General features: G+C 36.7%; 1 protein-coding gene across 1 annotated transcript in view; it reads right to left on the reverse strand.

The window, feature by feature from the left end:
• The window catches only part of LOC149802052 (uncharacterized), a 90,661-nt gene that overhangs the window by 61,621 nt on the left and 11,717 nt on the right, over positions 1 to 17,323 (reverse strand). Inside the window, exons 5-6 of the mRNA XM_089956884.1 lie at positions 5,057 to 5,276; positions 762 to 888 (exon numbers count right to left, since the gene is read on the reverse strand). Of these exons, the coding sequence (XP_089813010.1) occupies positions 762 to 888; positions 5,057 to 5,276 (347 nt within the window). The remainder of the gene's footprint in view (positions 1 to 761; positions 889 to 5,056; positions 5,277 to 17,323) is intronic.

Consider the following 17,323-nt stretch of genomic DNA (forward strand, 5'->3'; position numbering starts at 1 on the left):
AGCAATGACCAGAAATACCCCTAAACTCAGGTGGAAAACCCTCCCATCTGGGAAATTCTTATGTCTGTCTGTTCACCTGTACATAAGAAATTCACCAGACTGGCTATATAGTTTTTATCTGCAAGAGGGTTATGATTTTTTAGCCTCTACCATGGAGTCCATGGGAAAAGGGTCTATGGCCAAATGTAAACAAATGCAATTACAATAACATTTTTTAATATTTTCTTTTTACAAAATTTGTATATCATACATGTTATAAATTTTGCAGCTAAAACCCCAAAATCAATGATCGAGTGTTTGTGTGTCTGTGTGTTGGGGGGGGGATGCAAAAATATGTAATAAAACCCTGGCAACTGGCCATGGAGGAGAGTCATTACTGGATCCTGGGACTGGGGTACTTGGCAGGAGATGACAGGTTAAATGTTCCAAAATTTCATTTACAATCAAATATTTGGATTTTTCTAACCCAAACTTCATATATGCAGTTTCAGAAGTAGGACGCATTGTATATGTGATGGATTTTGCATTATGACCAATTTACCGCTGCCAGAGGTGCAGTGTGGTGGGATGGGCTGGTAGGAATATGCAGTTATGCGCATGGAGATTTATGACAACATACCACTGCAGTTTTTCTATTTTTTTCATCAATCCAATACCTTGTATTAGAAAGATTAGACGAATTGTTATAACTGTGATGAAAAGTCTTTAAAAAAGTACATTAATAACGTCCAATTTACAGAATACATGCATACAATACTAACCTATCATTGAGTTTGCCTATCAAGTTTGTCAAAGTTGTATTGCCTCCTGGCAAGTACCAGCGATCCAATACACGTCCATCGAACCTTTTCTCTGACCTTTCAAACACTGGAGATGGATTATGTTCCACTGTGACAAAAAATTAATTTAACATAAGAATAAGTTTAACTATCATTGTGAATAGCTTCACTAAAAAGTTATACTTGTGAATGGGGAAAAGCAAGTTTGTGGGTAAGATATGATGCAAGGTTTTGTTTGTACAGTTGTCTCCCTCTTAGACAGCCCCTTGAATAGTGACCACCTGCTTTATATCGTCAGGATCCCTTGACACAGATGAGTTAGTGTTCAAAAGTATATAAGATTGCATGATTGCTACCCCTCTAACCTGGCCAGCTCAAAACGTGTCAGATTCAACCCTTGTGAGTGGCCACATTATGGGGTTTACAGAGAGATATCTCTTAAATGTTTGCTGATTTCAAAATTCAATACACTGACAATATGCAGATAAACTATCTTACTTTAATCCATACAAAGAGATAATTAATTCAATTATCCTTACTGCCATGTGTTCTTAGACTTCAGGTTTAATCACTCTGATAATTACCGTATTTACTCGCGTATAAGCCGAATAATTTAGGAAAAAATAAAGGCCTGGAAGAAGGAGGGGGTTGGCTTATCTGCGGGCCAATGTGTAAACTTGACAGTTTTTAGGTCTTTTTGTTGACTACTGTAATGGCTGTAAATCTCGGGACACGAAACAATAATTTTTTCCGTGTCCTAAGATATAGGCATGTAAAAAAAGTAACTTTCAGTGACCCGACAATTATTAAACTGTTATAAAGTACTATGATTGATTCTGTTATTATTTTGCATGTGCATATTTTCTGATTTCTCCAACACAAAGTTAAATAAAGGTAAATACAGACTCCATAATTCGCGACCATGCTGAAGTATAATGTACCGAACTTACACAGTGCAAAGCATGCATAGCATCACTTAAATCCTTACTTATTCCCAAAAATATTAGATGCAGATTTTGCTTTATTCACTGCTTCAACCAAATTGCATTCTTCCAGATAACATTTCAGCTAGTCCTTAATAGCTGTTTCATTTACATTCAATCACACGCTCATGACTTACTCATTTTCAATGATATAAGCGATCCTACAAATTTAGGTAATATTTTTAAAAAAGTATGCACGTTTATTTGTACAAGGCACATAACCATCATAGTTTGCATGTTCACAAAGAGTGGTAATAATAAAGGCTAAAATTCTCATAGAGATCAACTAAGATCAACTAAGATCAACATCAATCAATTTTAGTTTTGTGTTTTAGCTGAACAAACATAACTTTCCACGCAATGGAAAGCTTGATGTTGCAGTGTCTCCTATGTTGATAGTCACCGAATTTGTCTTTCGTTTTGCGACAGCAGTACAGGCCAGTTAATCATTAAAACCCTGAAAATGACTTGTGATAAGAGGGAATTTTTACCAGTAACTATACCAGTTTAACATTGGTATATACGGTACAAAAATGTTCACGAGTGTAAGTTTCTTTCGTGGAATGGAGCTAGAGCATACGGAGTTACAGCATTCATGGTGATCATTCTTGGGATTTAAATTAATTGTGGACAATTTTATTGTTGTGGTTTATTTTTTTAGTTCTGGTTTATTTTTTTATTTCTGTATTATTGTAGAGATAAAAAAAATCATTAATTTACATGAATAATGTTTAAACTTAACATTCTATTTAGTGAAGAAGCGAATTCTTTATACTAAAATAATTATTTTGTCACAACAATAATTCACAGGTGATACAAAAGAACATGTAGGACTTTTCTTGTTTAGAAGAACTGAAAATCGAAGACATAATGTAACAATCAGGAGTTCTCTGCAAACATCGGAAAATATTATGAAATCGGGAGGTAGGTGTGGAGCGACCCAAAAAATCGGGAGTTTTTTTCTTCTTCTCCTCCTGGCATGAAAGTTGACAGGTATGGTGTAAGGTTGCTTACATCAAAGCAAACTACAACTCAGCTTTTCCTGTATTAGCATAATTTTCAAAGCATTATTGTATTTTGGAGATATCATTAAAGTTTAGCGCAATGGTGTCCATGATTCAACTCCAAGGGATGTGCTTAATTCAGCGCATAATCAAACCTACAATGTACATGCAGTGGTGCCATTATGTAAATATGTTAAGTAGCCTAATTACTAGCGTTGAATCAAACCATATTGTTTGTTCGTTGTGTTGTCATATTGGGATTACATTTTAATGAGTTCAGATATTTACAGTTTCAAAGCAAAGTAAAAACGTAATTACCGGTGCATTGATATCTGATATAAAATGTCCAATGCAATAATACATAAACAAACAATAATCGAGTCAGAAGGGAGAGGTAGTGTTAAAGGAACTCGCGATTGCAAAATTCTTGTCATCATTCGATCAAGTTATACACAAATCTAAATTAGGCAGAAGCAATAAGAAAACAGGAAATTAAATTACTTTTCAAACATGTTTATACCATTTTTTTTTAATAATCCTGCACGCCAACCTCGAGATAAGTATACATGTAAATTTTTTTAAATACAAGTCTGCCTAAATAAATGCATTTAGAACTTACCTTGTGCATCTTGAGATGCCTCAGAGTTGTAAGTTGGCTTATACGCGAGTCATGCACTTTTTAGTGTTTATACTGGTTCAGTTTGGGGGTTGACTTATACATGAACGGGCTTATACGCAAGTATATATGGTACTAGCTATTAATGCCACTGATAATTATCAAGACGACAATATCCAACAGGTGAGATGCTAAAGCCAGCATGACATTATGCTAGCCTTTATAGATACTCTCAAAGATTATGAAATGTGTTTGACAGGGTATAGGACACAACCTGGACAAGCTCGCTTCCTTCCATAATCATTCAGCATTTTGTGTAATAGCTACAAATTGAAGAATAAGTTGTAAAAAGTGTAAAATGGTGTTGGATATTCTGTTTAGAAGGAAAAATTAAAGCAAGAAGAGAAGGAAAGTCCTTTGATCACTGCTGAGAAATTTAACATCAGAAACATTCAAATAAATATTATCAGTTATACATTTTACAGCAGTAGACCAATGATAGTTACAGCCTGATGTTTGAACCCTGATTTTACTGATAAAGAGGTTTCTGCACCACAATTGATGAATATTTATTATTATTTTAAAATTACATCAATTCTGAAACATGCCTTTAATTTTTAATGAAAAAATTATTTACCATATATTCCCTAATTAACATCCCCCCACCCCCACCTGGGGCAATTAAAATGATCAACTGATCAACACATTTTCCCACTCAGCAGCTGGTTGATGTAGGACTGTAATAAGTCTTTGAACTTGCTGCCCAACTACTGCATCATGTTTAACACTACATGTGTTCCTGTGATTTCAGTAATTTATACATTGATATTTACAATGCAACGGTATAATCAACTGAGACTGCTGCAGCATTTTGTTGTAAACATGGATCCAGGGTTCCTGCACCAAAATGATTATTATTTTCAAGGAGATTTTAGGAGAAAATGACAAATTTCAGGAGCCATTTTAAAAGTCCAATACTTTGATAAAGACACAATACTGCAGTTGAAGGCACATGTACAAAAATCTCTTAGTTACCAGACTCAACCATGGCTACCGATGCAATATGATGATCATTGCAAAATTGTTCAAGGTATTTCCTCAAACAAAATTTTTAGTTTACCTTTTTAATATCAAATTCCAGGACATTTTATGAAAAATAGTAAATTTCAAGGAGGTTTCCAGGATAATTTCATTGAATTCAAATTCCAGTTGGATTCTAGGACCTCCTTAACAATCTGGAGGGTGCAGGAATCCTGTGGATCTGAACCAGATGGGTATTCAAATGCATAGGACTTACACTGCATGTTTTAAATTTTCAGTTCCTAACAAAGGGAAGGGAGGCATTAATTAGGAAGTATACAGTATTTAAAAATTAGTGATACCTTTCAAACTGTATACATTTAATTATTACTCACAGCTTTGTGGTCCCTCTCTAGAAAGACCCCTTTCCTGCTGCTCAATGTTTAATAGCCTGACAGAAATTGAGAAGTAAAAAATATAAAACCCCTGCTAGAAGTTGAAATAATGCCTGGCAAAAAAGCAATGAATCAGTTGACAGATGTTCGAGTGACTTTAAGGGACATGAAGATAATAGCAGTGGTGGAATTTCACACAAGATTTACTTTAAAAAAGCAAATCAAGACGCTGATGCTGTTTGGCACAAATACTACCTACCTGTCTTGTAATTATTGTTTTTTAAAAGTCTTTTGACCAAAATATCTTCCTGCTTTTCAAGGATCAGCTGTTCTTGGTCATCCCCCTCTAATGGACCCTCAGAAAACAAAGCTTTCTCTAAATGGATGGTTTCAGACAATGGTAGAACACTGACCACTGCTGACTGGACAGTCCAGGGCTCTAGGACAGCAAGACCTGCTAAACTGGGGCTGGAAAGAACCTGCAAAATTAAATACAGCCAGTGACAACAATTCACCGATATGAAATATTCTGTACAAAAGTGTATCTTCCAAGGCCTTTAAAAAATCATTACATGTTCATATCCAGTTGTTTGACAGTGTTAAAAATTGTAATGAGACACAAATAAAATAAAGATGAAGCCCATCTGAGATTGCTCACCTAGCTGACAAGCCTATATGCTGAAGCTCACATGAGATTGCTCACTTAACTGACAAGTCTAACAGATGAAGCCCACCTGAAATTGCTCACCTAACTGACAAGTCTTGTTCCAGCAAAACACTTTCTTCTAGACTGTTACAAATGTTAGAGATCAAATCCTGTTCAAACTCCCTTTCCCTCTTGTGACTGAAACATTATCTGGCAATCCCATGTTAACTGTAGAAAATAACAAACATTTTTAACTGTGCAAAATTATATGAGGATTACCAAGAGATTTAATTAACTGACTGAACTCACAACCTTTTGAAGCACAATTAATTAATTCTTATTCATTGTTATGCTTTGTATGCAAGTTTAAGCATATTTTCTGTGTAGCCATTTCCACTAACATCGAGATCACTGACGTTATGTTTTTTGTTACTGTTGGGGAGACAGTGCTAATAAGCTTATGCTTTCTACTGAATCTCCAAATCCTATGTTTGTAATTGCATTTGAGAAAGTTTCTCAAATAAATATAGTTTAAACTAACTGACAAGTCTAACAGATGAAGCCAATCTGAGATTGCTCACCATAATGACAAGTCTAACTGAAGAAGCCCACCTGAGATTGCTCACCTAAATGAGAAGTCTAAAAGCTGGTGTTAAAAACTCACTTAAAAAATGGCAACTTGGAACTCAGCCGGATGTTACCAAATGAGGTTTCAGTTCACTCTGTTACTGGCTGTCTTAAAGATGTCAATCAAAAAACAAGACAGCATGCTTTACGTGAAATACATGTAGAAAACTTTATTATTCTCTTTAATTTTTTAGTACAAATGTTCTAGCCTTTTATACAGAACAGACTGATGTGAAAAGACAAATTTTACCTATCATAGAATGCAATAAATTAGTGAACAAAGAAACAACTAACACGTCAGACTAATACACAAATAAGCCTGGAAATTGACAAACAGCATATGTAGAAAAATCAATAATCTTATTCAATGTAATGAACTATGTATTATATATTGGCCATGTTAGCCAACATTTAAATAATACAAAGACAGGTTAAGAAAGTTTTTTTAAATATAAAAATTAAATTAAATTAAATATTTCCTCCTGTTCAAACTCAAGTTCACAACACTGCAACTCGGGTCCTACGCAGCAGCCAGCTGGATATTTCTCACTGAAACACTACTATAGGCCAAATGCGAGAGAAGTTGGACAAGAAATCGGAGTCAGTAAAATGGCTTCTGCTGAAATTTCTCCAATACTTTGTGAATTATACATCTTATGAAGGCAAATGTTTCAAGGTTTCACTAGTTTTCTATCTTTGCACAACAGCATCATTTGTCCAAAACTGAAAGGTCCCATGGCCAGGATGATCTGTATCAAAGTTGGTAAAATTCTCTAACAGTCTTTTCTTTTAGATAAATGTAAATGTATTATGGTACCCATATTTAAAGGCAGAACAGAATCATTTGTATAAATTTGAAAGGCATTCAAGCTTGGACTCATCCTGTCAAATTTGGTCTTATTCTGTTCAGCGTTTATTAGAAGAAGTTATTTTAAGTTTTTATTTTTATTTTTTTAGCAACAGCACCCATGTACAATGGCAGATAGGTATAATTTCTAAAAAATTAAAAAACCCTGCATGCTAGAATACTTTCTCTCAAATTCTGTTGACAAGTTTGTGGTGAAGTTCTTGAACGGTTCCTCTAGTTTTAGCAATGGAATCCATATCTGATAGCATATTGACATCAGTTGTACAAAACTGAAAGGTATTTACGTCTGAATGTTCTGTTACAAGTTTGGTTGAAATTGGTATGGTGAATTTTGAGAAGAACCTGAAAACAGCAACTGTTGACAGATGCCAGATGAAATACGCAAGACATGCACCACAAGCTCAGCGTCATATGGCATGAACTTTTTGCAGGAAAGAGATAGTGGATTGTTTTAGCAAAATTTGCCATCAAAACTAGTTTTTTTTTTATGCCAGGGTTAGCATCCTGGACTGTTTTTCTACAATGATCACAAACATATAAGGAATGTATAAACTAATGTGATTACTGAAAAGCAAGATGAAAATACTTTTATGTGAGAAACAAGTTCTAACAAGGTGTGGAACCACAACATTAATAAAAGCAGTGATTTCTGCAGGTTTTTTCACACAAAGGGTACATTTCCCATGTGGAATCTTTGTAAGTGGGAGGGGTTCCATGTTTAGTGGGACAGTTTATGTGCCAGCATCTATGAATAGAAGCCTTAAAGCAGGTCCAACAAATGAGTGGGTGATAAATAATTTTAATGATTAAAGATGAACCTTACACTTGTTTAGCTTTATTATTCTGTGTTATAACAGGGGCATAATGCTCTATAAATTAAATTTACAACAGAACATTAACAATGAATACCATCTGCCATTATACCATCTTGCCATGTGTAGCTCATACATAAATAATAATTGGATGCTTAGTGAAAGCACCTGGTACTTGATTATTGTGGTTCATGTAGAGGTCTAGTGCTTATATGATCCGACTGAACTTAATTAATATTAATGAAGGTAAGAGATTTCATCATGCTCACTGCCAAGTGTCAAACTGGGGGATTTTCACACTCACTCATTTTAAGGTGGGTGGGGGATTCATTAAATTTAGTAGAGATTTGTACAATCATGCATCCTGGAGAAAACAGTAAAGGAATACCATGAATGGCTTATTCTACACCTGCTCCATGCATAAAAGTAGTCTATGTCAGAACTAATATGTATGGTTGAGATTACAGAGCAGAGGGTCTCAACAATCTGAATGTTCTATCAAGATATATGGTCTTGAACTAAGGTTACTGTGCTGAAACCATTAATTTCGTATTGGCCTTAGCATGACTATGAGCCCTGACTTGCCAGACCTCAGAATCTAAAGTATGCTTTACTACCAATGTTCAAGCCAATCCACAAAGTGTGCAAAACAAACTATTTTCCTTTCTGCCTTGACTTCTGAAATGCCACTCATATTAGTAATAATTACACATTTCGTGTGTGTGTGTGTGACATGTATGAACTTACAACTAGCCAGTTCAGGTTCACATTTAATATAATTTCCCTTTGATTGGGTACCCAATCATTAGGATCAACGGGTACCTGTATGACTTTTTCCAAAATTTTGACATCTTTAATAGTGACCTTGATGTTTGGCCTTTATCAGGAAAATCGATATGCCTTTTCACTACTCAAAGCACTAGTCAAACAAAAGTTTAATTTAGAGCTCAAGTTATTATGCAGAAACATTTCTTCTTTCAGTTGCAGTGATCTCCGAACTTTTGACCCCCATATCACTAGCCTTCTTCTTCACTGCAACTACAAGCCATCCACAAAGTTTATTCCAGGTCTGTGATATAGAAGTGAAAATATTGCAGAGAAACCACTTTTCATCTTCAGTCAAAATGACCTTGACCTTTGACCTCAAAACAGGTTCTTTATTATTCAACATGCAAGATATCCAAAACCTTTGCTGAAGCTACTTGGTTGAGAAATGTAGTTTCTTTTTCAGTTGGTGGTAGTGGTAAGCTAATTTTACTGATGTAATACTTAACTGTCACTACTGCATTGCTACACTTTCTGTAAAGTAAATTACTCTCTTCCATGTAAGAAAACCCCATCTTCCTATTAGACTGATTTGTTGTTCTAGGGTTTAAAGCCATTTTTCAGCACAATATAGGCTATACATGGCGGCCAGTATAACTGATGGAGGAAGAACCCTGGAAAACCCATGGAAGAACCACCGACCCACGAGAAGCTACTGGCAGGCTTTCCCATGTACCCACGCTATCCGAGCCTTGGACTCGAACCCACACAGACAGAGGTGAGATGGCAGTGATCCGGAACGGTGAGTGCTTTAGACCACTCGGCCACTCGGGGCCCCTCCTATTAGACTGAAGGTGCTAGAAATTCAGAACTGGAAATATGACAAACAGAGTCTGTTTCCCCACCCCTCATCTCCAATCCAGTCATAGGCTCATATGCAGTAGCCATCCTTATCCATAGAGACATTAACTAGTTGTGGGACAGTGGAGAATCTTCCAATAGCAATATAACTAAAATCAGTTGTACTCTCCCTGCCCAAAAATAAAACTGTACATTTTGATATCAGCAATAGATTACCTGTCATTTTTGTGCTGCTGAATTTGCCGGTGTGTTGGGAGACTGATGGCCTCAAAACTGCCCTAAAAATGATGTGAATTTTGAATTGCAATGATCTTTAAAGTTGGATGCATTGAGCATTAAAATTTTATCGCATTTAAGCCAGAAAAGTCCTTGTGAAGGGTCACTTCGACCTTTCTTCATTCATCTCCCCCCCATGTCAGAGTAAACTTCAAAGGGACAGCATTCCAACTCAGTGAAATTGACTGGGGTATTTTAACACGGTCTTTAGAAAGTAAACATGTGAGCCACCAACCCTAATCGCTTGGCAGGAACCTACGTCTGCTTATCATTTTTTCAAAGGATAATTGCCACGCACAGTCGTTCACAGATTCTGAGCTGTCTAAACCTGATGAAAGAAATGATTTTTTTGTGGAAAAATTAGGGACCGCTGCCTATGATTGGGCAGAATAAATTAGGGCGTACACTTTAGAGCAATCAGACTTTAAAAACTTTAAAGTGATGACCTTAGTCGAAATTCTTTAGTTTCCTAGAAGAGGAAACTTAGTCTTGACTCCATGGAAAGCATAAAGAGATTAGTGCTTTCCTCGTGAAACAAGAAAGGGACCAGGTGGTCATCTTCTAAAAACAAAGACATGTTTAATGCTAGAACACACAAGTTCTGAAAGAGAACAGCAATAAGGAACAGCTTTCTGAGAGAAAGATGACACAGTCTGAAGACAGAAGTCCAGGGAAAGAAAGGACGAGGTCAGAATAAAAGGACGAGGTCAGAATAAAAGAACCAGGAAGTCCATGAAGGGGCAAAGCTTAGAGCTTAGTAAGGATGAACTAGGAGACGTTGATGTACGGTCAAAGGGAAGGAAGGTGATGCAATCAGTCGTGGACATTGCACTCTTTTCACCTCTCGTTATGATGATGAAATAAATCCAAATTGGACACAATGTTAAATTCTATTGATATAATCTAACTTGAATTGGAATAGCCATTATTAATTTGTTCTAATTAAATTTGTTATTTTCTTGTCAAAGAGGGCTCGTATTGCTTTATTTCTCCCCAGTATTCTCGCTCAGTTCTCTGTTGAAATTCCATTCTTCTCTTGCTCCCGCCGGGCTATAATATCGAGGGAGGTCATCCTCTAGATAACACCAGCCAAATCCAACTAACCATCCCTCTTACTAAGAGGGTGACATTACAAATGATATACTTATCATTATGGTAGTAATGTTAACTACTCTAAATTTGTATCAGCTTTCTGTGATACAACTGTTGGCCCAAAGACAATATGCCTACTTCCTGGTATGCCAAAGACCAAAGGTAGAAGGAGAAGAATGGAGTATTACTGACAAAATGCAGCTTTCACTACCTCCTGCAATGACAAATGAGTTAGATTAGGTAGCAATAGCTTGGACCTAAAGAAGTTTTAATGTTCACCAATAAAAGAAGATCATGAGAACAATCCTCCTAGAAACAGTGCATGCCAAAATATCAGCAGAGCCCTTAACAGGGAGGAAACAATGTTTTCTACCCTTTCTTCTTCTTTTTGAAGAAGGCAAATAGAAGTGTAAATCCCTACTGGGCATAAAAGTAGATCTTGATATGAATGAGACTGGTGATCTCAATATGAATTGGAGCTATCAAAGAAAGCTGACTTTTTTGCTAAAAACCTGGTTGACAATGGAGAGAAACAGATTCATAATTGCTGCTGAACTGTAAACATCTTTTTCTACAGGCAGGGCATGAAGCTTACTCCTATATCTTCCAGATGGTAAGGAGATTAGGAAAAACAGTTTTAAGGGTAAGGTTCTCCAAAGAGCATTTGACATCAACCCCAACACCCACAAGAAATTCCATACTGGTATTAGTGAACAAGGCACCAGTCTCTGCAGCTCAAAATACTTGGTAAGACTGGAAATCTGAGGATCCAAAGTAATGGCCTGGCCTTTTGAGAACTTGAGTGTGTTGGAAAGGGATGCCATATAGCCCGTAAGAGTAGAAACTGAGCATTCTTTCTCTTTCAATAGGAGCAGAAATCAGCCACTCCATTAATATACAGCCAGCGAGGATTAACATGATTCCTACTGCACAAATCACAAAAGATTCTCCATTCTGCATCATAGGTCTTGGACATGGACCATCTCCTTGCCTAAAAAAGCAACTGTCAACCTTGCTTGGAAATTTGTCCTAGCAGACAAGAATGCTTGAGATGAACCAACTGTTAAGGTGAAGGACTGGTGGTATGTTATACATAAGAAACCCCCAACAGCAGAGGTCCTTCCTCTGAGGCAATATCTTGGGTTGGTCTACCAACAGGTCAAGAAGATCACTGAACCAAAATAAGATGAGCAGTGGAGATCCTGACTTTATGGAGCACTTTCCGAATCATTCTGAATGGTGGGAAGGCATAAGCAAAGAGATGATCCCACCTCAGAATTAAGGTGTCCATTGTCCAGGCATTCTGATCCTCTTCATGTACAAGTCCCATCTGGATAAGCATATTAGCTGGTTTTCCTGATGGTCACCCTGGATGCTGGCAGTATAGAAGATGGTCTGGCTATCACCAGTGCCATCCACAAAGAGGGCCTGGCTGGACAGACATTTCTCAATGAAATTTCCATCAAACTAAGGGTATGATGCTAAAGGTAGGCTAAACAGAAATCCTAGTTGGCCGTACAGTTTTATCAAAAAGTCCCCATGTCGGGACAGTTGGATGGCTGGTGATGGCAAGGCTGTATTATGAAATAGATCCAATGGATCCAGTACGTACAAACACCATGCGCCCATACTTACACGACCAAAGGTCATGCTTAGACATGCGAGGGGGGTGGGATCGCGCTCCATGGGCAGCCTAAAATAGGGGCACACTCTTCCTATGAGTCGGAATCTGCAAGTGACAAACTTTAGCGGGGGGGGGACCAGCATCCCACACAAAACTCATGATGAAGGATGACTTTGAACGTATATTGAGACCTCAACATTATCTTTCCTTGACTTATTCTATCTTTCCACCCCTTTTGACAACTGCTTTGAACTTTTCGCGTTTCATGCATTTAGTTGTCATTCCTACTGACACAAGAATTTTTTTTTTAGCAATTCAGCATGTTACACACTCTATACCTGTAGCCCAGACTTCCTCTGACCATGTATTACTTATGCTGCATGGCACAGACGATGTAAACTTAGTACATACAATACATAATTCACGGCTGTATTCCTTTGCTTGCACTTTTGCATTTCATACATTTAGGTGACATTTCTGCTGACACAACACATGAGAAAACTGAGCAAAAATTAGTAATTCAGCGTTTTACTAACTAACTAATACCACACCCATTAGTCATAGAGCAAGAAAAAATAGTCATTCTTGTGCTAAACCGTAAATGACAATATGAGTTCAATGATAGCATTTTGTACCATGGTCTTAAAATAGACTAAGTCTGTAAAGGGGACAAAGTCACACAAATTTTTGATTTTTTGAAAAAAATAACATATACAAACTGAAGAAGAATGATTGTCCAACACAAGAAATCCACATTTAAAGTTTGATGGTCCCATTTTAACACTAAAATGGCTTGAATAGTTGGAGGTATCAGTACAGCAGCAAGCTTAAAAACTAGTGACACCTTGCAGTGGTAAGGAAAGGTAATGGGCAAGAGTTATTGCACTTCGTCTACATAGGTGTGTGTGTGTGTGAGAGAGAGAGAGAGACAGACAGACAGAGAGAATTTTTGTCTTTTAGTAGGGCTGGATTCATGAAGAAGCAGGCTTAGATCCCTAATCTTAATGTGAGTGACGAATGTATCTCAGGGAGAAATCGGGGAAGTCTGTGAAGAGAATACAAATTTTGAATGTTTAAAACACCACTTAAAACAGACCTTTTTAATATTCACTTGAGCCAAATAATACAAAATCAAAAGAAAAATTCATTGATATTCATGAAAATATCAAACAAATTCTAAGCCTATTTCAGTGAAATTGTACGAGTTCGTTTCCGTGAAGAATTGTAACCTCAAAAATAGGCTACTATCAAAAATGGGAGAATATTGAGGTACAAGTCAATTCATCCAACTTCTACAGGATGAAATATGAAATAAACATGTTTTCCTTTACAAACAATCAGCCTAAAAGTTACATAGAGTAATAGTGTCATCCAATCAGCCTAAAAATTACACAGAGTAATACTGTCATCCAATCAACCTAAAAGTTACACAGAGTAATAATGTCATCCAATTAGCCTAAAGGTTACACAGAGTAATACTGTCATCCAATTAGCCTAAAGGTTACACAGAGTAATAATGTCATCCAATTAGCCTAAAAGTTACACAGAGTAATACTGTCATCCAATCAGCCTAAAAATTACACAGAGTAATAATGTCATCCAATCAGCCTAAAGGTTACACAGAGTAATACTGTCATCCAATCAGCCTAAAGGTTACACAGAGTAATACTGTCATCCAATCAGCCTAAAAGTTACAAAGAGTAATACTGTGATCAAATCAGCCTAAAATTTACACAGAGTAATACTGTGATCCTGACAGTGCTACAAGTACATGGAATTTCATTCACTTCATGTTTCAATGTATTCTGGCAGGAATCTCATGAACTAAAATTACCATATTTTAGTATGTATAATATGCACTTTTTATACCTAATTTCAGTTTTCAGGAGGGAGTACACATATGATGGCAGAATATAAAAAAATTCCCCTGTACTGATCTGACAAATTGATCATGACACAAAAGCTGGCTACTAACATCACATTATTATTATGGTAAACTGATGCATTATGGTATCACTGATGCATTATGGTAAAGTTGATGTATTATGGTAACTATGATGCATTGCTGTAACACTGATGCATTACTGTAACTTTGCTGTATTACGGTAACATTGATGAATTATGGTATCACTGATGCATTATGGTAACATTGATGAATTATGGTATCACTGATGCATTATGGTAACACTGATGTATTATGGTAAATTTGATGTATTATGGTAACTATGATGCATTGCTGTAACACTGATGCATTACTGTAACTTTGATGTATTACGGTAACAGTGATGCATTATGGTATCACTGATGCATTATGGTAACAATGATGCATTATGGTATCACTGATGCATCATGGTAACAATGATGCATTATGGTAACACTGATGCATTATGGTATCACTGATGCATTATGGTAACACTGATGCATTATGGTATCACTGATGCATTATGGTAACAATGATGCATTATGGTAACACTAAAGCATTATGGTAATAGTGATGCATCACAATAAAATTGATGCATTACAGTGACATTGCTACATATAGAGAAACTAAAGAATAAGTTAACTCATCAAATTTGTAATTTATTTACTTTTCATTGGAAAATAAACTCGGTTCATTGTTTTACGTCTCATCTTAAATTACACTATTTGACTGTTCATTGACCACTCCAGTGGCCTAAGTGGTTAGATAGAGGTGTCGCTAGGACTCCAATTTCGGTAAAAATAGGAGTCCCACCATCAAAAGTTGCAGTCCCTTCTTTTCTACAGAATCAACACCGACGTGAGTGCATCTATTTTTTGATGGAGAGGTTTTCATAATGTAATCACTCACTTTAATATAGCTTCATTACAACAGGCCTTTGACAGGATTGCAAATTTATGGTTTATTTATTTGTCTACGTACTTGTAGTAATTTCAGGCAATGGTTAAATAGTATCTGATTTGCTGTTTTTTTCCCGTATTTTCGCAAATACGCGTTAACTCAAAAAACAGCTTAGACCTTAAAGCGCATCTCGCGAATTCCAAAACACAGCAGTGTCCCATATGTTTCTGACTACCATAATTTGCATTTTAAAGTTAAATCTTTAAAAAAATAATACCTAGGCTTTGCTTTCAATCATATGTATATTTTTCTGAATATATTTTCCCAATGATTTATGAAAACAGACAATCTAATAAACTGGTACATGCCAGACTTAGCGAAGTCTGCCATTATTTCCCGTTAGGACTACTGGTTCACTTACAGTTTCAAACTAATTTTATGATGAAATAGTGTACAAGAGGCAGTTAATATATATCCAGATCACCGATTCTGATCTTAAAACACATGATTGTATGTTTTATCATCAAAGGATATCATGCAGGAAATTGATAGTTGCTGCCTTACTCGGAAAAGGGTTAATGGTCAATCAGCTATCAAAACATATGCTAGTGAATGGGCAAGAGTTTGTTGGTCAAGGCAAATGATATCAAAACTAGGGCTAGCTACTGGTGTCCTGATGAATACATTTCGCTACAACACTAGAACTAACCCGGCGAAGGCGAGGGGCATTTTTAAAAATGTATGGTCAGTCAATGTACCTCTTAAATAGCTCTTGTTCGTCCATCAGAGTGAGACTGAATTTTGTCAATCCAAGTAAGAACTAATTCCAAACACTAAGCTAGGCATCACACACTTTCTTACACTTAGCTACTGTCCCATCCGAACTATCATTTCTAGCAGCTTTAGCACTCTTCTGAATCTTGTTACAATCTTTGTAAGTTTGCTGTTTAACCCCAAAATACTTATTCCAAATTTACGAATGGCATTTTGTCTAAGTCTCAACATGTCTTGATTCTGAGGTCACATGCACTACTTATTCCGATACATTCGGAAATGAACACAATAACAAAAGCTAAAGTTGTTTATTTGATGTACTTTTATAAATGACCATGTGTACATCTCCGGTTCTTTCTGCCTTTGAATTCAATCACTGTAAATATCAGTACATTTTCCCACCTGGCCACCAGTCAAAGCCTTTGAACTTGCCACCCAGCTATTGCATCATGTTCTTTTTGATGTACTCTTATACTGGCAACATGTATGTACATCAAGGGGTCTTTTGGGTCACTGAATTCTGTCACGGTAAGTATCAGCACAGCTAACTGATCAACACATTTTCCCACAAAGCAGGTGGCTGAAGAAGAACTGGCAAGTCTTTGAATTTTGCCGCACACCTATTACATGCATACGGAGGACTCCCGCCTCAGTGATTTTCTGCATCCCAGATCAAAAACTGGCATCCAAATATGCGTAATTAAGCATTTCCGAGACCTCTGTTAGAGCATCCACCTCGGATGTAGGAGGTCACAGGTTCAAACCCTGACCAAGTCATATCAAAGACTTATAAAAATGGTACTAACAGCTGCTTCGCTTGGTGCTCAACATTAAGAGGTTAGTGTTAGGACTGGTGTCCGGAAACTGTCACAAGCAGACATGTAGCAATACGACTCATATTGTTAAAGCTATATTAAAAATCCAGACCTGCACTGCATTGTTGATTATGACTATACAGTGATTGATGCTTCATTGGCTCATCATGGTATTTTCCAAGGTAATCTACATGTGTGTGTGTGTATGTCTGTGTGTGTGATCTGGATTTTTAATATAGCTTTAATAATTTTTCAGTCATACTGCTATGATGTCTGCAGTGTGTCAGTTTATAGTGATATCTAGCACTGGGGCATCATGCAGCATGATGTCCCACCCAGTCACATTATCCTGACACCAGGCCGACCAGTCCTAACACTAACCTCTCAATGATGAACGCCTAGCAAGGCAGCTCTTAGTACCATTTTTAAAAAAAGTCTTTGGTATGACTTGGCCAGGGTTCAAATCTGCAACCTCCCACATCTGAGGTGGATGCTCTAACCATTGGAGCAGTTTAATCTGCATATGATAAAACTCGGATCTGCGC

The sequence above is a fragment of the Sinohyriopsis cumingii genome, chromosome 4 (assembly GCF_028554795.1).
Source record: "Sinohyriopsis cumingii isolate HCF-2022 chromosome 4, ASM2855479v2, whole genome shotgun sequence".
Classification (NCBI taxonomy): domain Eukaryota; kingdom Metazoa; phylum Mollusca; class Bivalvia; order Unionida; family Unionidae; genus Sinohyriopsis; species Sinohyriopsis cumingii.